Source organism: Motacilla alba, chromosome 17 (assembly GCF_015832195.1).
Source record: "Motacilla alba alba isolate MOTALB_02 chromosome 17, Motacilla_alba_V1.0_pri, whole genome shotgun sequence".
In the NCBI taxonomy this organism is placed as follows: Eukaryota; Metazoa; Chordata; class Aves; order Passeriformes; family Motacillidae; genus Motacilla; species Motacilla alba.
Genome location: NC_052032.1, coordinates 1,480,906 through 1,500,143, shown reverse-complemented (window position 1 = coordinate 1,500,143; position 19,238 = coordinate 1,480,906). Strand labels below are relative to the sequence as shown.

Below are 19,238 nucleotides of genomic sequence, written 5' to 3'. Positions count from 1 at the left end.
TAATTTTTTTTATATTGGACATCCAGCTGTTCACTTCCCACCACCATATAAACCCTCCCTTCTACTGTTCCTTTCCCGTCTTTTAAATAGTTGTCTTTATGACATTTCCCTTTTTGACCAGCAGCTTTTCTTCCTTAAATGCCTTGAGCAAAGTCGTCATTAAATGCAGCTCAAACTGTCCCAGCCAAATCCCCTTTACCTTGCTTCTTGATGCCCGGAATTGAAGCAATTCCACTGAAGTTTTCAAGCCGATTTCCCTGTACAGAACCCACTCCGACTCCTCGGTATTCAGCCATTGGTGCTGCATCACAGCATCCATGAATTTGCAAAGTGCAGGTGGCTGTAGTTTGAAATTCCTTCCAGAAGCTGCTGTGACATTTGCTGTGACATTGTACCAAGGGAGAGGTCGCCATCCCAGCTGGGAGCTCAGCTTGTTCATCCCTGAGCTCCCTCGAGGCTGTAGGTGGCACCGTCTGGTCCTGGCAACTTGTTGCTGCTCATTTCAGCTGAACTTTAATCTCTCCTGAAAGCACTTCTGTTCTGAGCAGATTCCCTGTGGAGCTCTCCATATGGAAGTATTCATTCCTGTGTGAACTCCTCCAGCTCTTCCACAGGGAACACATATGCAAACAAGTCACTGGATTTTCTTCTGCTGAGGCTTTCATCTTCAGGTCAGCCCTTCCCTTCGCTGTGCATCAGTCTTTGCATCAGTCCCCGTGCTCCTGATTTTTTCAAAACTACTCATGCAAATTTTATGACTTGAACATTCCTCATATTCCGTTTTTCTTTGCATTATTTTGCTGGATTGGTTTGTTTGCTTGCGAGTTCTACATTTCACCTGCCAAATGTTATTCTTTCCATCTCTTACATTGGGACACAAGTTCAGTTTACCAAGGATTTCTTCTTACTCTGAGTATCCCACATGCTTCTGTTTAATCACACCAGCCTCCTTTTGCTCTCAGTGCCGTTTTGCTGGGTGGTGAAGCTTTGCTCCTGGCCCATGTGGTGTCTTACACCATCTCCATGTCTCCCATAAGCATTTCAGCCTTTCAGCTGCCCCTTTTCCCATGAGTTTCCTTTAAAATTAAGTCACAAAGGAAAACTAAGTCTGTAATCTGATGGTGTCTTCAAGGTGCAAGTATCAAAACACCAAGCCCTGCAATCCACTGTATTTCATATTTGGTGTTCCTTAAGCCAGCCAGGATTTCCAGTTGTGTTTTCTGCATGTTGGGATTGGTGGTATCATCCCACTTGGAGAGGAAGGAGCACTGGAAGGTACCTGTATCACCATTTCACAGTGTTTACAGGGGGTGTGCAGCCCTCTGTTACAGCCAGCACCAGGAACACTGCAGCCTCCTGCCCTGAGCTGGATTTACCCGATTTCCCTGCAGGAAACAACTGGGATGAAGAACATCTCCATCAGGGGAAGCCCTTGGAAAATCAGTTATTGATTAGAACTGTCCAGGTCTGCTCCCAGATAAATTACTCCAATCCTGGGTTTTTAAATACTTGTCCATATAGAGATATCCCTGCCAGCCGGGCTTCTCTGAGGGGAAGGAGGGCCTTTACAAGAGCTCCATCCTCTGGGGTGGCGTGGGGAGCTGCCACCTTCAAGTTCCTTTCTAACCCTCCTCAATGAGAGGGAAGATTTCTGTACATGCCAAGATCTGCCAGAATCACTGATCACACAATCTCCCCCCCAGCAGACAGGGACGTGTTCACTGCAGTCCCCAAGACCTTCCCAAGAGTCAAAATCCCTGCAGACACTTCTCTTCTGGCACAAGGAGAGTCTGGGGTCACAGATCACACCTCCAGGTGTTATCTCCCTGACCCTTTGCAGGATGTCTGGGCAGTTTCTTTCCACTTGGGTTGGTCCCACAGCCCTTTAACCCTGTGGGCATCTCCCCACCTGCTGTACCCCACCCTTCCCCATTCCCTGGGATCAGGATTTCCCCAAGCACCTCCATCCTGGCTTTGTCCCACCCATCCCTGATTCCCTCAGAGGAATGTCCCCATTGCCCCACCAGGCCCTGGGCTGCAGCCTGTCCTTGTCCTCACAGCAGCAGCATTAAAACATCTGCACCAACTTTTCCCTGCTTGGTGCTGCTCAAGTGTTTAAGGGCTCTAAGACTGCACTTTGTTTTGATAAACACGATTCCTGGTAATAAAATGGAAAACTGGCAGGACAAATAGCAGCCTTTTAAACAGGCAAGAGAAAAGAAGTCAATACTTCTGCCCTATTCAGTGGATTACCTCAATAAACAAAACATTCCTTATGTCCCATTTTACATTAATCAAAAACTGCATTTCACTTCAAAGAAAGAATTAATGTTTCCTTTAAAAAAAAAAAGATAACCCATTATAGGAAAATTTGACTGGTCCTGCTTGGCTTTGTCATGCTAAAGGGCATTTTGGGCTGCCTGAACAGAAAAGTTACAGTACAACTGTGGTTTAAGAGTGGCAACTCGACCAAGTGCCTTCAAGTGAACTTCCAGCAGGAAGTTTCAGAAGTTTTTTGCTATTTCCCAAGATGCTTAAAGCCAAAGGATGAAAACCCACCCAAATGTTAATAATTCAGAACTTCCTGTGCAGATATTAGAAACAGAATATAATATTGGAAGTCCACAGCAGATCAATTTTCTAACAAATTGAATACAAGCAAGACCAACATTGCAACATGAAGTGGCAAAGTGAATCCTGATTGAAAAATCAAAATTCTAAACAGCTTTTACAAAAAATTTTCACTAAGCACTCCAAGAAAGGCTCTGCATTAAGCACTCAGCAGCTCACATTCTTCTACTGTGAAGCAAGACTAACACCTGGCACTAAATTATCCATTTAGCTCTTCAGGAAACTGAACTGATGTTCCTTACATTTCTAAGGCAAAAATGGAATAGAAAATAGTTATTCATGAAAAGAAAAATAGGCATGTGCTCTGCAAGGGAAATACTCCTCCCATACTACTTTTACTCATTACTACATTAAAAAAAAATCAAAAAGTGATTCTTGGATTGATGACAACTCTTAAAAAAGTAAATAAATAATTCAAATTACCCAATATTAGATATTTAAGCATCTCTGCACACGACTGGAGTGTTTCCTATGCTAAGGGGAAGCCACGAGGGCGACCACATCCACACACACAGCTGCTACCTGAGCTCCCCTACCACTGCCTTCTGTGCAAGGGCTTTGGAACAGAAAGCTGATCCAGCTCCCTGGAAATCCTGGCTGCTCCAAGGCCCATCTCCAGCAGCCCCTGGGAGGCAGCCCCAGCTGCAGTGCCTGGACACAGATCCCAGAGGGTCCCTACGCCCCACGCCAGCTCCTGGGGCACTGCTCCTGCCTGCAGGGACTGCCAGCAGCCAGGGCTGACTGAGCTCTGAAGGCAGCTGGAAGGGAAGGGGAAAAAGCCAGAGAGCAGACATGGATTCATTCCAACCTTTACTTTGTTTGCTCTTTTTTTGTTTGTATTTTTTTAAATAGAGCTTCCATGCAGAGTTCTCCAGAGTAAGTGCTGATGCCAGAGCCTGCCCCGCTGGCCTTGGCACTGCCACAGACACTTCTGCCACATGGGAGGAAAAGCTTTTGCTACATGACTTTTTTTCTTTTTTTTTTTTCTTTTTTAAAGTTTTAGGCCATCAACATGTTCTCATCTGAACATTACAGTTAATGAGTGCTATCAAGAATTCCTAACAAAAACTGTACATGAGTTTACAAACGTATTAACATATAAATAATGAGAAGCTTCCTGCCTGGAGCTCCACAGTAGTCTTTTTGCTTGAGAATATAATACTGGAAGGGCAGACCCGATCCCTTTCCACAGCACCAGTCAGAGCTGGCTTAGTCCAGTCAGCCATTCTGCTCAAGCATCACAGGGTTTTTCTTCAGTGCCTCTGGCTTTGATAAGCAGTCTGTCATACTGTGCAAAAGCAAGAGTCCAATGCCTTTGGGAAGGAATCCTGCTGCTGAGAGGCCTCTGCCACCCGGTCACCGCTCGGGGCCGAGCTCCTGCTGGAAGGTCCTTTTCTTCTCCCGACAGTGCTTCTTGTGGGCAGGCCAGTCCTTCTGCTGGCACTGCGAGCCGCAGTACCGCGCCACCTGGCAGCGCCCACAGATGTTGAACTCGCGTAGCTGGGAACAAAAGGTGGCGTTAGAGGGGCTGCTCAGTGCCAGGAGAACCTCAGCATCGCTCCCAGGGGACACCCCAGCAGCTTTCCCAAGAGGACCCAACAGCATTCCCAAGGAGCTTCACGATCAGGCCTTCCATGCCTGTCACCAACAGGTGACAGGACAAGTCTGAACAGCCTGAAGCTGGAGGAGGGCAGTGTGAGAGGGATATTGGGAAGAAATCCCTCCTGGGAGGCACTGGCTGTGGCTGCTCCTGGATCCCTGGAGTGTCCAAGGCTAGGCTGGGACAGTGGAAGGTGTCCCTGCCCATGGAATGAGATGAATTGTAAAGTCCCAACCCAAACCAGTCTGGGATTCTATGAAACACAAACACCCCACCATGACTTTCAGAGAACCAGAAGGGTTTGAAGCAATGTCTGTGGCTGTACATTTGCTCTTCTAAAATGGGCTTAAGAGACAGAATATTGGAGCGTTACACATTTGTTGTTACAATGCTGCTGTTTTGTCAACTTAAGTTCCGTTTTCAACAACAAACACCTGAAATTCAGAAATTATCAGGAGGGCTGCACAAGCTCAGCCATTGCCAAAGTTACTGTTATCCAGGGAGCTTTTGGGCACAGACCCAAATAAAAGGCAGAGCTGCCTCTGTTTCAAATACAGGGAATTTAAGATCATTTTTGCAAATGTTCCCTTCCCCAAAGCAGAAAGTGGAACACAATGGGTTTAGCCTACTCAGCATCTGCTATCACAAGAAAAGCCCTTGTTTATAGATAAGGCATCTGTGTGACAGAGGCACAGCCCTTGCACAGCTCATTCTCTCACTCCTGATGTTGCTTTATCTTCCTCCAGCAGAACTTTTCCTCCCAGCTCTCCCCTGAATGAAGGCCACTGCAATTCACCTTCACCTCAGGAAATGGTAACCAGGTTATTTTTTGATTCCACGACCATCCAAACCCTCCTACAATGCTTCCTGCTGCCTCACACAGCTGCTCACTCATCCCAGCTCTGCTCCCTGCAGGAAAGCTCCCATCTGGCTTTTTGTGCACTCTGCAGAAATCACCCTCCTCCCAGCAGCCCAGTAACAACCACTGCTCCAACTCAAACCCACATTCCCTGCAACCGAAAACTATCCCAGGATCTGCAGGTTCAGGCCAAAGAAAACCCGAGTGGAGGAAAATCATTGCTTTTAGCCACGGAATGGCTCGTGTAAAGTTCTACATTTTAAATAACAAATAAATCCCTAGACACAGCACTAGCCCAAGGCATTCCATGCTCACTCCCAGCTCTCTGAACCCACCTGTTTTTCAATCATTGTGCAGGGAGGGTAGTGACATTCATAGTAAGTGCAGGAGTTCTCTTCCTCCTCCACAACATCCCCATTAGCATTGTAATATCTGGTTACATTCAGGACAGGAAACTGCTCTTCTATGGGGTCTGTAGGAAGTTGTTGGATTGCCAGCCAGTACAGACTTTGTTCCCTGGAAAAAAAAACAAGTACAAGTTTGGTACATCAATTCATAATAATCTACAGAGACATTGATTCCAAATTTATTAACGAATAAGGTTAACATTGTATTTAGCCTCAGACTGCACATCCTGCTCACATATTTGGTATTTTTAAAGTTATTTTAGCCTAAGTGCAAACCCCAAAAGTTTAAAGGTATCAATCGAGAAACATTTACATTGAGCAAAGTTAATTCTGTGCAAAATTATTCACACCAAATCAAAATTAATTTCTGGCATGAAGTCTGTTTCTTGTTCTTGAACCCCCAAAATCATGTAGAGCATTTGTAATTCACTACAGCTTCTCAAAATCAGTTTAATCAGCTCTAAACACCCAATCTTAAAGCTGCTGCTGCAAGTGTTTCAGGAGAGGAGTGTGATGTGAGGTCCGTGGGTCTCTCACTGTGTGTCTGGATATTCACGGATTATCCTGACCCATCCTGGCACAGAGTGTGATGTGCTGAGTGGCATCAGTGAAACTCAGCCCGTGGGAAGCTCCCCCAAGCTGCTGGTGAGGTGCTGGAAGCTGAGCCCAAAACTCACCCCGAGTGAGTCCAACCCCAACTCACAACTTCCACCAGGAGCATTCTGCAGCTCCCAGTTCCGACAGGAATTTCGGTGCCTGAGGAGCAGAAGGCAGTGAGATATGCAGACTGCCCTGAGCCTCTGCCCAGCTGGGAGGGCACAGAGGTTTCCTGCTCCACCTGGCACAACCCTGAGGGTGAGAGGGGTGGGATGATCCCTGCACAGCAGGGACATGAGCACAGACTGAGCCCCAGGCGAGGAAGCCAGGACAGCGATGTGCAAAGCACCCAAGGTTTAATCAAAAAGGCTCTGCCAAGGCAAAAATCACTAAAGGAAGGAGACAACCTTTGAAGAGATGTTCATTCCCCTCCAGGTGCTGCCATACCTTTGTTTGCTAGAGATGTCCTCAGCCTTGGGCTTCCAGCCCCAGGGCACGAGGCGCAGATTGTCCAGGCGGTTGTCCACGGTCACCGAGTTCAGGTGCACCACCTGGAAGCCAGGAGCAATCCCTCCCCTGTGCCTCTCCCTGCAGGACACAAAACCAACCTGAGGGTCAGTGCTGAACAGGAACAGCTAAAAAACAAAGGATCACAGCAATTCCAGAGGCAATGTGAGCTGGGACCTGCTGGCACTGGGCTGCAAACAGACTCCAGAGGCTACTTCAGACAGGCCAACTCCCAGGAGAAAGTGCCCTTTTCCAGCAGGTGGTTTCAATTATAAATTAGTTATATCAAAAGCAGAGTATACTGTAATTTTAAGCATATTGCTTAGTTCCAGAGTCTACTCCTCCAGTTAAGATCCATGGAATTATAGTGCTCCTTGGAAGGTGCCAACACTGGCTTCCTTCTGTCAGACAGATTTGTGCAAGTTTGGCACTGGTGTGGTGTCACAGGGCTTATTATTTATGAAGAAACATCTCTGAACAGCAACAGGACAGAGGTTTCACTGAGTATGCAAATCTTTTTAGACTGTAATTGTGTGTAACACACTGAAAGTCTGAAATGACTCCACAATTGACCAAGAGACACCTGAAATTTGCCCAAAACCCAAAGCAGGACTAAGCCAGGATGGCTGCAGGGGAAAATCTTCCCTACTGCCTTCTAAGAGTTTCCACTTCCCTTTCCCCTTTCTTTTTACCTCTCCTCTCTCTGTTTCATCAAGTTCACTGTCAAACACCCTCATGCCTGGACAAGTTTTGGTATCACTTCTTGCAGGAATCCCCATCCCAGCTGAAATGCAAGGCTTGGACAGAAGGCTGTGTCCCTGGGACTGTTCTGCCATGAGGGACCTCCCAGCACAGGAGAACAGGGACCAAGCAGAGCTGACAGCACTCACTGAGGGTAACCCAGCACCTCCTCATGGAGACCTCCCAGCAGCTTCCCCAAGCCCAGCCTGGACACTGAGTCCTGCTCAGCCTTCACTGAACATTTCAGCTCAAATAGCTATTTTATTTTGAAGAGAAATTTGCCCGAGTTTAAAAATTCCCACTTTTTTAAACCTTTATAAAGCTCAGCATTACTCAGCAGAACAGAAAACTCATTTCAATGTGACTTACAAGGAAAAATGTAGAGATTTTGTATTCTTGGTCAAAATCTATCCAGGTATGTACAAGTTATATGCCTTGGGGCTAAGAAAAACTCTTGCACTTCAAATATGCCCTAAAACTTTGTAGAATTTAATGAGGAGAATCCCCTTGGAGAGCCTACAAGCAGCACCTTGTGGGCTCACACACAGACTGTGCTCCAGCTCCCACCAGGCAATTCCTGTGAGGACACCTTGCATGAGAACAGAGCCTGGAGCCCCCTGCCAGGGAATCTGCTGGGCCTCCATGGAACAGGGAAAAGTTCTTCCCTTTGAAGGTAAAAGTAATAAAACCCCTTCTTTTGGGGAAAAAGAAACCAAACTACACACATTAAAGCAAACAAACTATGGCAAAGAGTCAGCTGAAGTGCCCTAAAGGAGGAATCCCAGAATCCAGCCTGATTTGGGGTGGAAGGGACTTTAAAATTCAGGGACACTTTCCACTATCCCATGGTGCTCCAAGCCCTCATCCAGCCTGGCCCTGGACACTTCCAGGGATGCTGGGCCACTTCCAGGGATGCTGGGCCACTTCCAGGGATTCTCCCACTCACTCAGGGAACAATTCCTTCCCAATATCCCATCCATCCCTGCCCTCTGGCACTGGGAAGCCATTACAGTAACAGCTGTAATGTACTTTTGAGTTGTTGAAGGCCAGCAGAGGATCTGGCAAAGGGAATCAGGAGTCCTGAGGGCTCCAAGAAGTGGTGAACTGCTGGAGGTGAGCATCAGTCAGACAGGGAGACAGGGAAGGAGTTAAGGTTCTTAGAATGAGCCTAGGACAAAGTGCCAGCTGGAGAGATGGGACAGATAGGAGACAGGAATCTGGGAGGAGGAGACAGAAGTTCAGAGCAAGAACAGACTGTGGAGGGGGGAAAGGGAAGGGGATTCCAAGACTAAGTTAAAAATATTTTTGATTTTATTAGATGAGAGTTTAGAAACTGCTGGAGTTGGGGAAAGAGAGAGGATTAAGAGATTGTCCCTGACAGTGGGGTGGCACATACCTACCCCTGCTCCTCCACAGCCCAGATCTGCACCCAACACCCCAAAAAGCAAATTCTGACCAAATCCCTTCCCACACTGAGCCAGTCTTTACCTCCTTGTATAAAACCACATTTATCTACATCGCTGCCAGCTTTTCAGTGGCCTCAAGTGACAAAAGCCTAAGGAAAGCTGGAAGTTGGGCCTTGCGGGTGAGCAGTCAGTGCTGAACACCATTCACTGAGGTGCCAGACCTGGTAATGCCAAATTCAGGGTAGTCCCTTTTCTTCACACATCAAGAAGGAAGCTTTGAACACAGGAGCACTCCACACTCCACTCCCCTCCCCAGGCCTCTCTCTGACCATCCCAGCTCATCCAAACTGAGCAGCAAGGACAGGCTGAGAGAATCTGCCTTGTGAACAGCCTCAGTGATGCAGCCAGAACTCCTGCAGAGCTGCAGCTTCTGCCTCCCCCTGCACTCCTGAGCTCCTGCAAGATGCCAGGCAAAACCCTTCCCCCAAGACTTCTCAGGGATCATCTGGATCCTGTTCTTTTGGTATTTCAGCAGCTCAGAGCCCAGGACTGGAACACAAGTGCAGACACAGCAATTCCAAGCACCAGGAACCAGAACTGAGCCTGTTATAGGCAGCAAGATGGCAAGTGCTCTAAAAAAAACCCTTAAAAAACCCCAGAAATCAGGTCCTGGATGTCTTTTTGAACATGCAGTTGGTGCTGCTTATGACTAATTCCCTGCTGCTGCTGTTCCCCAGGGAACATCTCTACACCAGCAGAATACAGAGCTGGGATTGCTCCACAGGGAACTGATGAGGGGATAAGAGTCCTGCAGAGACACCCAAACCCTGCTTTGGGGGAGCCAAGACCCCATGTGCAAATCACAGCAAGCACCAGAGAGGCTGAAGAACCATCAGGAAGTTCTCCCTGTAAGATTTTTTTCAGCTCATGTGGGGAATTTCCAGCTCTTGGATGCCTTGTGACCCCACAGTTGCCTCTGCACAGGGCAGCAGGAGGGCTCTGGGAGAAGGTTCCTGTCACTGCTGCAGCTCCAGCAGATCCAGGATTTCTATCCCAAGGGCCTCATGACAAGGCCCAAAGACACGTGCTGAACTAGAAAAGAAAAAAAAAAATCTGTTTTATTTGCATCTACTACATGCTACTCACTGTATCTGAAACCAGAGGCACACAGTTGGGTTGGTTTTTCATGTTTTCGGGGGTTCATGTACAGAGAATGACTGAATTACACTCCTACACCTGCAGTAATCCATGATCTTTGGTTTTCATTCATCCCAGGAGTCAGGCTGGCACTGGGAAGTGCCATCACTGCCTGCCTCTGCCCAGCTCTCCTGACTATTACAGGCTCCAAACCTCCAGCACTGCCCCTCCTCACCAAGGGAAGGACCTGACACTGCTCTCCAGTCCTGCTTTGTGCTCAGAGCAGCCCCAAAATTGCTCTGCTTAGGAGGAGCAGAAGCTTCACAGCCCCTGCAGAGACTCAGCCTCTGACCTGCAATTAAAGATCAGCAACACCAACACCTTCAGGACCAGAATGAATTCACAGCAACAGCAGAGATATTTTATATTTTCTACTTCAAAAATCTGACTGCAACTTCAGGCAGCTCTGCTTGCCTGGCAGCTGACACCCCCCTCTGTGCCTCTCCAAAATCCCCATTACACACAATCTCTTATTTTTAACCACAGCCCATGCTCGAGTGACACAATTTGAATTTCCTAACTGAATATGCTCAAATGACTTCCTAATTTGAGTAAAACGAGCCAGGAGAGGCAATGGCTGGGCTGTGTCATAAACAAATAGCTGGGATGTCATCATTTGCTCAGCCTTCAACAATTGACCTGAATAATTTTCAGGTGCTGTTTAATGCTACTTACAGATAATAATTATGACTGTCTGAGCTCACAGTTAGCAGCAGCTGTCAGTGATTTGCTCCACATATTGCAGCCAATTTCATAATTTCAACAAAGTTCGATGTGCAATAAGATTAAACATTAACAGATGCAGGTTAAAATCCATATTTAATAAGCAGACTGGAAATAATAATCTGATATTCTTCCTGTCTCCTTCCTCCTGTGCTAAGCCTGGTTCCAGGGGATAGAAGGTAACCTGGAAAGATAAAGGGCATCCTGGGCACTGTGACTTCCAAGGATGTGGAACTGAATAGAAAATATGCTTCATTTTTCCAAAAAGGCTTATAAAATAAATAAGATTTCTTCAGCAGATCCCACCTTTTGTACAAGCCCATCAATATCTAGAAGGAGCATCAGATGAGCTCAGAGGGTGAGCTGCTCTCACAGATGAGGAAATTGGCCCCTGAAACTTAATGTTAACCCTATGAAGGACTTCAGGGATTTGTAGAGTATTGAAGATAAGATGCAGCAGCTGATCTGAACCATCAGCAGCATCCCCTCAGGGAGTTTTGCAGAAAGCCATGAAAAACACCTCAAAGTTTCAAGTCATCAGGAGTTCCCTCTCTCAGTGCTCTGCCAATTCTCAGCAGACAAAAAAACCTCACAAACCTTCAAAGCTTCATCTTCCCCTATCAAAGGGTGCAGATGCTGTTCTTCCCCAGCTGAAGTTTGGGCAGCATTCCTCAGGTGTAAACATGAACCTGCCTCTGCTCTCTCTGCCTGGAATGCCCCACAGGCTGTGCCATGGAAACATACCCTGCAAGTCCTGTGGGCACCCTGTGCTGGCTTTGCCCCTCTCCCGAGGGGACCTGGGCTACTACAGGCACAGAGATCACCCCTCGCAAGTTGGGGCAGCAAAGGGAACCCCTGGTTTTCTGCTCCCTGCAGTACCCACCAGAGCAGCTCGTGCAGGAGGCGGCCTGAGCCTCGGCCCCGGTTCTTGTCGAAGGCGTAAGCGAAGATTTTAGCACCATTTCCATCAGCATCCACCTCCATACGAGCCTAGAGGGAAGGGAAAGGCCATGAGAGCGCCCCATGGGGCACACAGCACCCCTCCACGGGATGGACCCCACATTCCACACTTGTCCCTGCAGGTCCCTTGAGCTCAGTGGGGTCTGAGCTGCCCCAAACCCCAGGGGGACCCAGCCAGCCCAGCTTGTCCCCCAGCACTCCAGGGACACCAGCTGGGGATACCTTCAGCCCTCCCGTGCTCCCTGAGCCAGCTGTTGGCACCTCTGGGTGCCGAAAGCCAAAGGGCACCTCCATCCCCCCGAGAAGGGGGGCCCTGGGGCTGTGGTGTGGATGGACCCTGTGGAGCCCAGCTGGGAAAGGGCAGGGGGAGCTGGGACTGCCTGGACAAAGAACAGCAGGAATGCAGCTGTGGGGCTGGGATCCATGGCAGCATCCCTACTCTGCCCCTGGCAGCCACCAGGGCTTGGCTCCAGCACTGCCCCTGCACCCACCTCGCTGGAGAGCGAGGGCCTGCCATTTTTCCTGCCTTTCCACATTTTCCTGCACTCCACAAGGCTGTTCAAAGCTCACAAAGCACAGCAAGAACTGGATACACTTGGGACAGTCAGGGTGTGTTACCGCAGCAGTGACAGACCCAGCGGCTGCCAGAGGGGAGGAATGGGCAAACAGGGAGCGTTCTGGAGCAGCACTGCCCACACTCCTGAAATCCCTAAGAGCAGCCCCAAAGCATCCACTGCACTGCAGAAATTTAGCAGATTATGGTCTCTCCTCCCAAAAAAACCCTTATTTGTTGAAGATTTTGTAATCATCGTCTTTCACTTTCAAAGCCTTGGCAGAACCCATTTACCAGTGGATATGAACAGGAAACACTTTTTTTGGTCCCATAATCAGTTACAATAACACAAGTTTTCCTCATCCAAGACTAAGTGCAGAGTGAACATTTTTAATGTTTGCCAAACCATGGGAGGAGAAATCATCAATTCTCCAAAAGCATACGAATAGTATTAAAACAAAAAAACAACAAAACAAATTAATAAATAAATTATTTAAAGCAAAGTTCATCTAATTAAAAAAAAAAAAAAAAAAAAAGGAAAACCCAGAACTTTTCGTGCTTGGAAGCCCCCACGTTGGGACCTCAGCGAGTTAAAAGCGGCTCTTTTTCCGGCGGTCAGGGGAGCTGCAGGCACAGCTCTTCCAGGAGCCGCTCGGCTGGAGCGGGGCACGAGGAGAGCAAAGAGCCGAGGCTCCAGCGGGAGCCCGAGCAGCGCCGGCCCCAGGAGGGCGAGGGGGCGGCGGCGGGGCCGGGGCATCCCCGGGCGGGGAGGGAGTCACAAAACCGGGAAGATAAGGCGAGGGAAGCGCGGGCAGCGGGCCCTCACCTCGAAGGAGTAGCTCTCCACCAGCGGGATGTCCTGCTCGTCGATCAGCGTGTACTTGGTCTGGAACACAGCGAGAGCGCCGTCAGCGCGGCCCCGGCACGGCTCCGCAAGGCCCGGGACTGCACGGCACGGCGCCGTACGGCCCCGGCCCGGCCGCAGCGGGGCCCGGTAATGCACGGCACGCGCGGCCCGCCCGGCCGGCAGGACCCCTCGCCCCGGCCCCGCCGCCCCCCGCCCCGCCCGGTGCGGCCGAGCCGGGCCCGCCGCGCCCGCCGGTGCCCGCGCTCACCTTGCCGGCCACCCGCCCGAGCCGGACGATGCCCAGCTTGAAGTCGGTCATGGCGGGGCCGGGCCGGGGCCGCCGCTCGCCCCGCGCCGCTGCCACGCGCCGCCGCCTCGCGCACACCCGGGGGGCGGGGCCGCCGCGCCACCGCCCCCCCGCCGCCCCTCGGCCAATGGCGGCCCGCGCCACCGCCCACCCGCGCCCGGCGGACCAATGGGAGCCCGCGCCGCCCTCGCGTCACTGCCGCGAACGCCGCCGCCGCGGCCAATGTGCGCGCGGCGCGCCGCGGCTCGGGTCACGTGGGACGGGGCCCCGCGCGCGGGCGCGGGCGGCGCGGGCGCGGGAGGCGCGGGCGGTGACGTCACGTTCGCGGGAAGCTTCGGCCGGCGGCAGCGGGGGCGCGGCCGCGCTTAAAGGGACCGCGCGCCCCGGGGCCGAGCGGGGACACCGGGAACGGGAGCGGGGCCCGGGACACCCCGGGGACCCCAGGAGGGGGCCGGGGACGCCCCCGGGGCCGAGGGGCCCCGGCTCGCGTGCCCGTGGCACATGGCGGCGGCGGCCCCGCCGCGTGGGTGCGCCGGCTCTCGGGCGCTGCGCGGCCCGGACACCCCGCGCTGCCCCGACGAGCCGGGCGGGGGGAGCGCCGTCCCGGCCGGGTCGGGCAGGGATCAGAGGTCCGGAGCTGGGGAGACCCACCGGGATCACGGGATCCCAGGACAGCCCGGCATTCCCTCCCGGTGCTCCCCGGAGAGCCGCGCTGCGCTTTGCTGTGCGGCCCCAAGTGGATGTGCTCTGCCTGGGGACAGCAGCCCGGCCCAGCGGGGACAGCACGGAGCGACCCCAGAGCTGTTGTGGGGCCGCCCCAAGAGACTCCCCACCAGGGCAGTTACTGCCAGAGCTTCCAGCCATTCCAGCACTGGGGGTTACTTCAGGACCTCTGAGGGTGTCACAGCAGTTTTTTGGTTCAGATTTCAGCCCAGGGTGTCCTCTACATCGTCATTCCCTCAAAAAACCCTAAAGATTTGAGGAGTCCTTCTCCCACAGCTGATCCATCTGCTTATCCCCAGCCTGAATTGACCCCAGAGTTGCCCAGACCCAGGTGCAGCTGCAGCACTCAGCCTGGTTAAACCTCGTGAGGTTCCCATGAGCTTGCTCGAGCTTGTCCAAGTCCCTCTGGATAGCGTCACATCCCTCAGATTTGTCACTTGACCCTCAGCTTGGTGTCACCTGCCAGCCTGCTGAGGTTGCACTCGATACCTTCATCTATGTCATTAATAAAGATACTAAATTAAATTAAGAAGATGGGTTGTAGGTTGTTATCTTTGGAACCCTCTGCCTCCTTTTGAAGAAGCATGATTTGGAAAAAAATATTGGCAGGGCAAACCCTCCTTCCAAGCACTGCTTGCTCCTACCAGAGCATGTGCCCTCAGGCAGCATGGGAAAGGAAACGGTACAGGTCGTGTCCCAGGAGAAATCCCAGTAAGGAAAAGAAATCATTTTTCCAACTACTTCCAGCACTGCCGAGTGAAGGGAAACTCTCCCAGGACAGCCGTGACAGCACGAGGCCAAACAGCTCCCAGGACGCTCAGGGCTCACACCAGAGCGGGTTTCCAACACCAGGGGCACAAAGATTTTAACAGGTTGGAAGCAGAGCTGCTGCTGAAAGGGGCTGCAGCCTCTGCCAGGCTGCCCCGCCTCAGGCACCAGAGGTGTTTGTGAGGCTTTGTGGTGGAGCCCCTGCAAAACCTCAGCTGGAAGGGACCCAACCCTCCCCTGGCACCACAGCCAGGCTGGCCTGGGGGGAGGGTGGGGATCCCACCAGCCTCTGCAGCCCCCTCAGCCTGCAGCCACTCATCACACAAAGGTTTTCTCCCCCCGCACCTTATCAGAATTTGTGCCACACAAACCCTTGGAGAGATGGGGCAGCTCACAGAGCAGGAGGAGCCACACCTACATATTCCGAGAGCATCCAAATTATTCCCTGCTTGAAACATGGTAACCTGCTCAGCTCCAACCAGGGAGCCAGATTGAACCACAGAATGTCCTGAGCTGGAGGGACCCACCAGGATCACCCAGCCCAGCCCCTGGCCTGCCCAGACCCCCCAGCAACCCCACCCTGGGCATCCCTGGCAGCGCTGGCCAAAGGCTCCTGGAGCTCTGGCAGCCTCGGGGCCGTGCCCATTCCCTGGGGAGCCTGGGCAGTGCCAGCACCCTCTGGGGGAAGAACCTTGCCCTGAGCTCAGCCTGAGCTGCCCTGGCCCAGCCCCAGCCCCAGCCGTTCCCTCAGCATGGCAAGTCCCTGAATTTCAGCTGTATTTGTTGTTTTTTTCCTGGCTGCCTAAGAACAAGACCCTGCAATCAGCTGGGGGAAAATGGATGAAAGTGCAGAGCCACAAACTCTGCTGGTTTTGACTCCATCAGCTGCACGCGGAGCTGGGGACAGGGAGAGGGGGCAGCACAGGCCTGGAGCGTGGGCAGAGCTGCCCAAGGCACAGCCTCACCAAGCAGAGACAGACTCATCCCGGAGCTCCTGGGACTCCCGTGGCTGGGAATACCCAGGTCAGGCTTTGCTCAGTTTTGCTTTAGGAGTGAGGAGGGTGCAGCTCCCCTGCACACTGACAGGGACACAGTGGCATTGTCCTGGACAATTGGTGTCTCTCAGGGCTCGTGGGTTTGACAGAAATGTTTTGGGGCAAAGGACACAAATGGATCTTGTTTTGAATAAGCAAGTCTAAACCTTCTGCTCTCATTCCTCACTCCATTTTTAAAACAGACTCACTTCCATCCCTGCCCCAACCCATCCAAAACAGGCATGGACACATGCCACTGAAGGTGCTGCGTTTCCAGAAGACAGGGGGAGTTCCCCCAAAGGAAAATTCACAGCATAGGACAGGCACAAATCAAACCAACAAATGTTTGCAGACAACTGGGTCTTTATTTTAGTATTTAAAGTGCTACAAAAAACTGAAGGAGCCTTCATGTGGCAACTTCCTTTTCTGCAGTCTTAGCTCTGTTGGAAGAAGCAAACACAACTCATTAGTGGATTCTTTCAGTAATGAGATGCTGTACAGCAATTTCAGTCAGAGCTGGGTACTCACGGCTGGGCACTCGATGGCACCACTGTTGATGTCATCGATGATGTCGTGGGGGTGTCTGCCATCAATGCTGCAGCCCACGGACTGGGCAGTGCCAAGGATCTCCTTGATGGTCCCTGCAGCAGCAGACACAGCCTGTCAGTGCTTTACCATGGGAACCATCTGAGGAGCTAACCTGGAGTAGCCTGGGCTAGGGAAGGTGTCCCTGCCCATGGCAAGGGGTGGAATTTAACAAGCTTTAAGGTCCCTTCCAACCCAAACCAGACTGGACTCTGACAGAGAGCTCCTCACAGCTCTCAGCTGTCCCCTTCCCTCAGGGCTTTGCAGGCTGCAGCCTCAGGGCTCACCAGGAACATCAATTCCCATACCCAGATCTCACACCCTGGACTCCCCCAAGAACACACTGCAAACTCCCTGTGCCCCTCCCAGGTGTTGGGGCTGCCAGTTCCCAGCCAGCACAGCTCAGCCGGGAGCCCCCTGTGCCAGGAAACGGAGCGTTCCCTGCAGCCCAGACTCACCCGAGAGCTCCCGGGCCAGGGAGCGGTGCCGCATCTGCCGCGCGATGTTCACGATCTCGTCGAAGGTGACGCTGCCGCTGTGCTTAACTGGGAGAGAGCAGCAGCAGTGAGGAACCGCGCGCTGCCAGCTCCCTGCTCCCTCTGGGAGCACCATTCCCAGCGCTCAGACCGCGGGAGAGCTGGGGGTTTGCGGCTCCAGCAGGGCTGCTGTCAGTGCTGCTGCTCCCAGACTGCAGCACCCAATTATCCTTTACTCCTCTTTCCAAGCTGGCATTTCTGCCAGCTCCCCTGGCTGTGCCAGCTCCCGGGATACAGGGCAGGCCCAGGGACAGGGGCCTGTTCTACCCCAGCTTTGCCCAGAGCAGCTGGGGCTGCCCCTGGATCCCTGGCAGTGCCCAAGGCCAGGCTGGAGCAGCTGGCACAGTGGGAGGTGTCCCTGCCATGGCAGGGGTGGCACTGGATGGGCTTTGAAGTCCCTCCCAAGCAGTCCATGACTCCATAATCTCAAACACAGAGCTCTGCTGATGTGCATCTGTGGGTACCCTGGCGCTGCAGGGATGCCCAGAACAGCCTCATTTCCCATTTACCAGTGTGTGCTCAATAATCCCAGGGAAAGGTACGGGTATTTCCCCTCTTTTAGCCCCAAAACGTTGAGAACCAAATCCAGGGGAACACTTACTGTTCTTCTGCTTCTTCCTGTCACGAGGTGGCTCCTTCAGAGCTTTGATAATCAGAGCAGAGGCAGAAGGAACAACTTCTATCTAAACACAAAGAAATTAATTTCTCCCCTCATTCTACATTACTAATGAAGATACTCAATTAACCTGGCAATTATTTCAGCAAAGGTAATTGCCAGAGCAGTGTGGGGTTGGTCAGTTCCCTCGTGCTTCAGGTTTTTTGTGCTGCAGTAATCTGTTCCCAGGTTTTCGGCACAGGCCTCCCCACAAGCAGGAGAGAACTGCTTCCTGCCTGGGGTTTCCTCTCAGCTCACCACTGGAATGTACCAGCCACAGACATCAGAACAGGTACGGTGGCAGGTGGCTACAGGAGATTGGCAAGATTGTAAATAATTTATTTCCATGCCACTATTCTATTTAGTTAAATTATTTATTTCTATACTACTTTAAGTAGGGTTTTTTTTGTTGGCTCCATGCTCTGTAGAAAAAACAATTTATATACAACAGGGTGAAAATTGCATCTCGGCACATGAGGACCTCTTCTCAGGATCCTGCAGCCTGACAAAAGCCCCGAGCTCTACGCACATCCCCCCACCCACGTTTTAAGGTCTTCCCAGAAGACCCCCACACGCCCCCTGTGTGGCACTCATTTTATCCACCTCGGAAGGATGAAGGGCTGAGTGGACCCTGCCGGGATCCGGGCCGGTGCCTGGAGCAGGCGGAGCCCGGGTGGGCTCCACGCCTGCAGCAGCGGCCGGTCCCTGCGGCGTGCGGTACCTGCGCTTGCCTGTTCTGGATCGTCAGCTTCACCGTGATCCGCAGCCCCTTCCAGTCGCCCGTGGCCTTGGCGATGTCATCGCCCACCTTCTTGGGGGACTGAGGGACGACACGTGGCGGTCACACGGGCTCGGGTTAAAGCCGAGAGCCCCAGCGTGCCCGGCTGCTGCCCAGCGCACGCTCCCGGCGCCTTCGCAACACGTTCTACCCCTCCCGCTTAAATTTAAAAGTAACTTAAACTTTTATCCCTCCCTCACGTCTGAATTCCCGCCGGGACTCCCTCGTTCCCGCAGCAGGACACGCTTCCCCCTGCGCTGGGCCCGCGTTTCATCCCTGCCGTACCAGCCCCCGCTCCCCCGGCCTCCCTCCCGCGGCCCCGCTCCCCCAGTCCCCGGTACGTACCAGCCCCAGCGGGCCGATCTTGGGGGCCAGCGCGGACGTGGCTCCGACCTCGCCGCCGGTGCAGCGCAGGTAAACTGCGGGGACAGCGCCGCGTCAGCCGCGCCCGCCGGGCCCCGCGGCCCCCGCCCGCCTCCCGCCCCGCCGCTCCGCACCTACCGACTTTGATCTCGTTGGGATCGAACTTGGGCGGCATCGCGGCGGCGGATGGCGGGGATGGGGGCGGATGGAGGCGGATGGAGGCGGATGGAGGCGGATGCGGATGGAGGCCGGAGCGCGAGCAGAAACTCCCAACGGGGCAGCGAAAAGACAGCGCGAGCGGCACGGGCCTCTGATATACCCTCCGAGATCTCGCGAGATGACAGGGAACTATAAAGAGCGGCCGAGAACTCGCGAGAGAAGAACAGGCCGTGACGGGATCTCTGTAGACGCGTATTTGTATTTCTATATTTTATATATATATATATATATATATATACATA

The 19,238-nt window shown here is 52.4% G+C and overlaps 2 protein-coding genes and 1 non-coding gene across 3 annotated transcripts; all 3 read right to left on the bottom strand.

The window, feature by feature from the left end:
• Positions 1-2,593: 2,593 nt before the first annotated feature.
• Positions 2,594-13,439, bottom strand: ZMYND19 (zinc finger MYND-type containing 19). The gene is made up of 6 exons (XM_038155914.1): positions 13,297-13,439; positions 13,008-13,067; positions 11,552-11,658; positions 6,542-6,682; positions 5,426-5,606; positions 2,594-4,131 (listed from the first exon to the last, which is right to left on the bottom strand). The coding sequence occupies exons 1-6, from the start codon at positions 13,345-13,347 to the stop codon at positions 3,988-3,990; spliced, it is 684 nt and encodes a 227-aa protein (XP_038011842.1). The 5' UTR covers positions 13,348-13,439; the 3' UTR covers positions 2,594-3,987.
• A 2,764-nt stretch (positions 13,440-16,203) lies between these two features.
• On the bottom strand, positions 16,204-19,080 carry RPL12 (ribosomal protein L12). Its single transcript, XM_038156670.1, has 7 exons — positions 18,916-19,080; positions 18,760-18,833; positions 18,358-18,456; positions 17,583-17,664; positions 16,904-16,990; positions 16,389-16,501; positions 16,204-16,300 (listed from the first exon to the last, which is right to left on the bottom strand). Exons 1-7 carry the CDS (start codon positions 18,950-18,952, stop codon positions 16,295-16,297), a joined length of 498 nt encoding a protein of 165 aa, XP_038012598.1. The 5' UTR covers positions 18,953-19,080; the 3' UTR covers positions 16,204-16,294.
• On the bottom strand, positions 17,814-17,941 carry LOC119709258. Its single transcript, XR_005259316.1, has one exon. It is a non-coding gene; the product is annotated as a small nucleolar RNA SNORA65 (small nucleolar RNA).
• Positions 19,081-19,238: the final 158 nt, after the last annotated feature.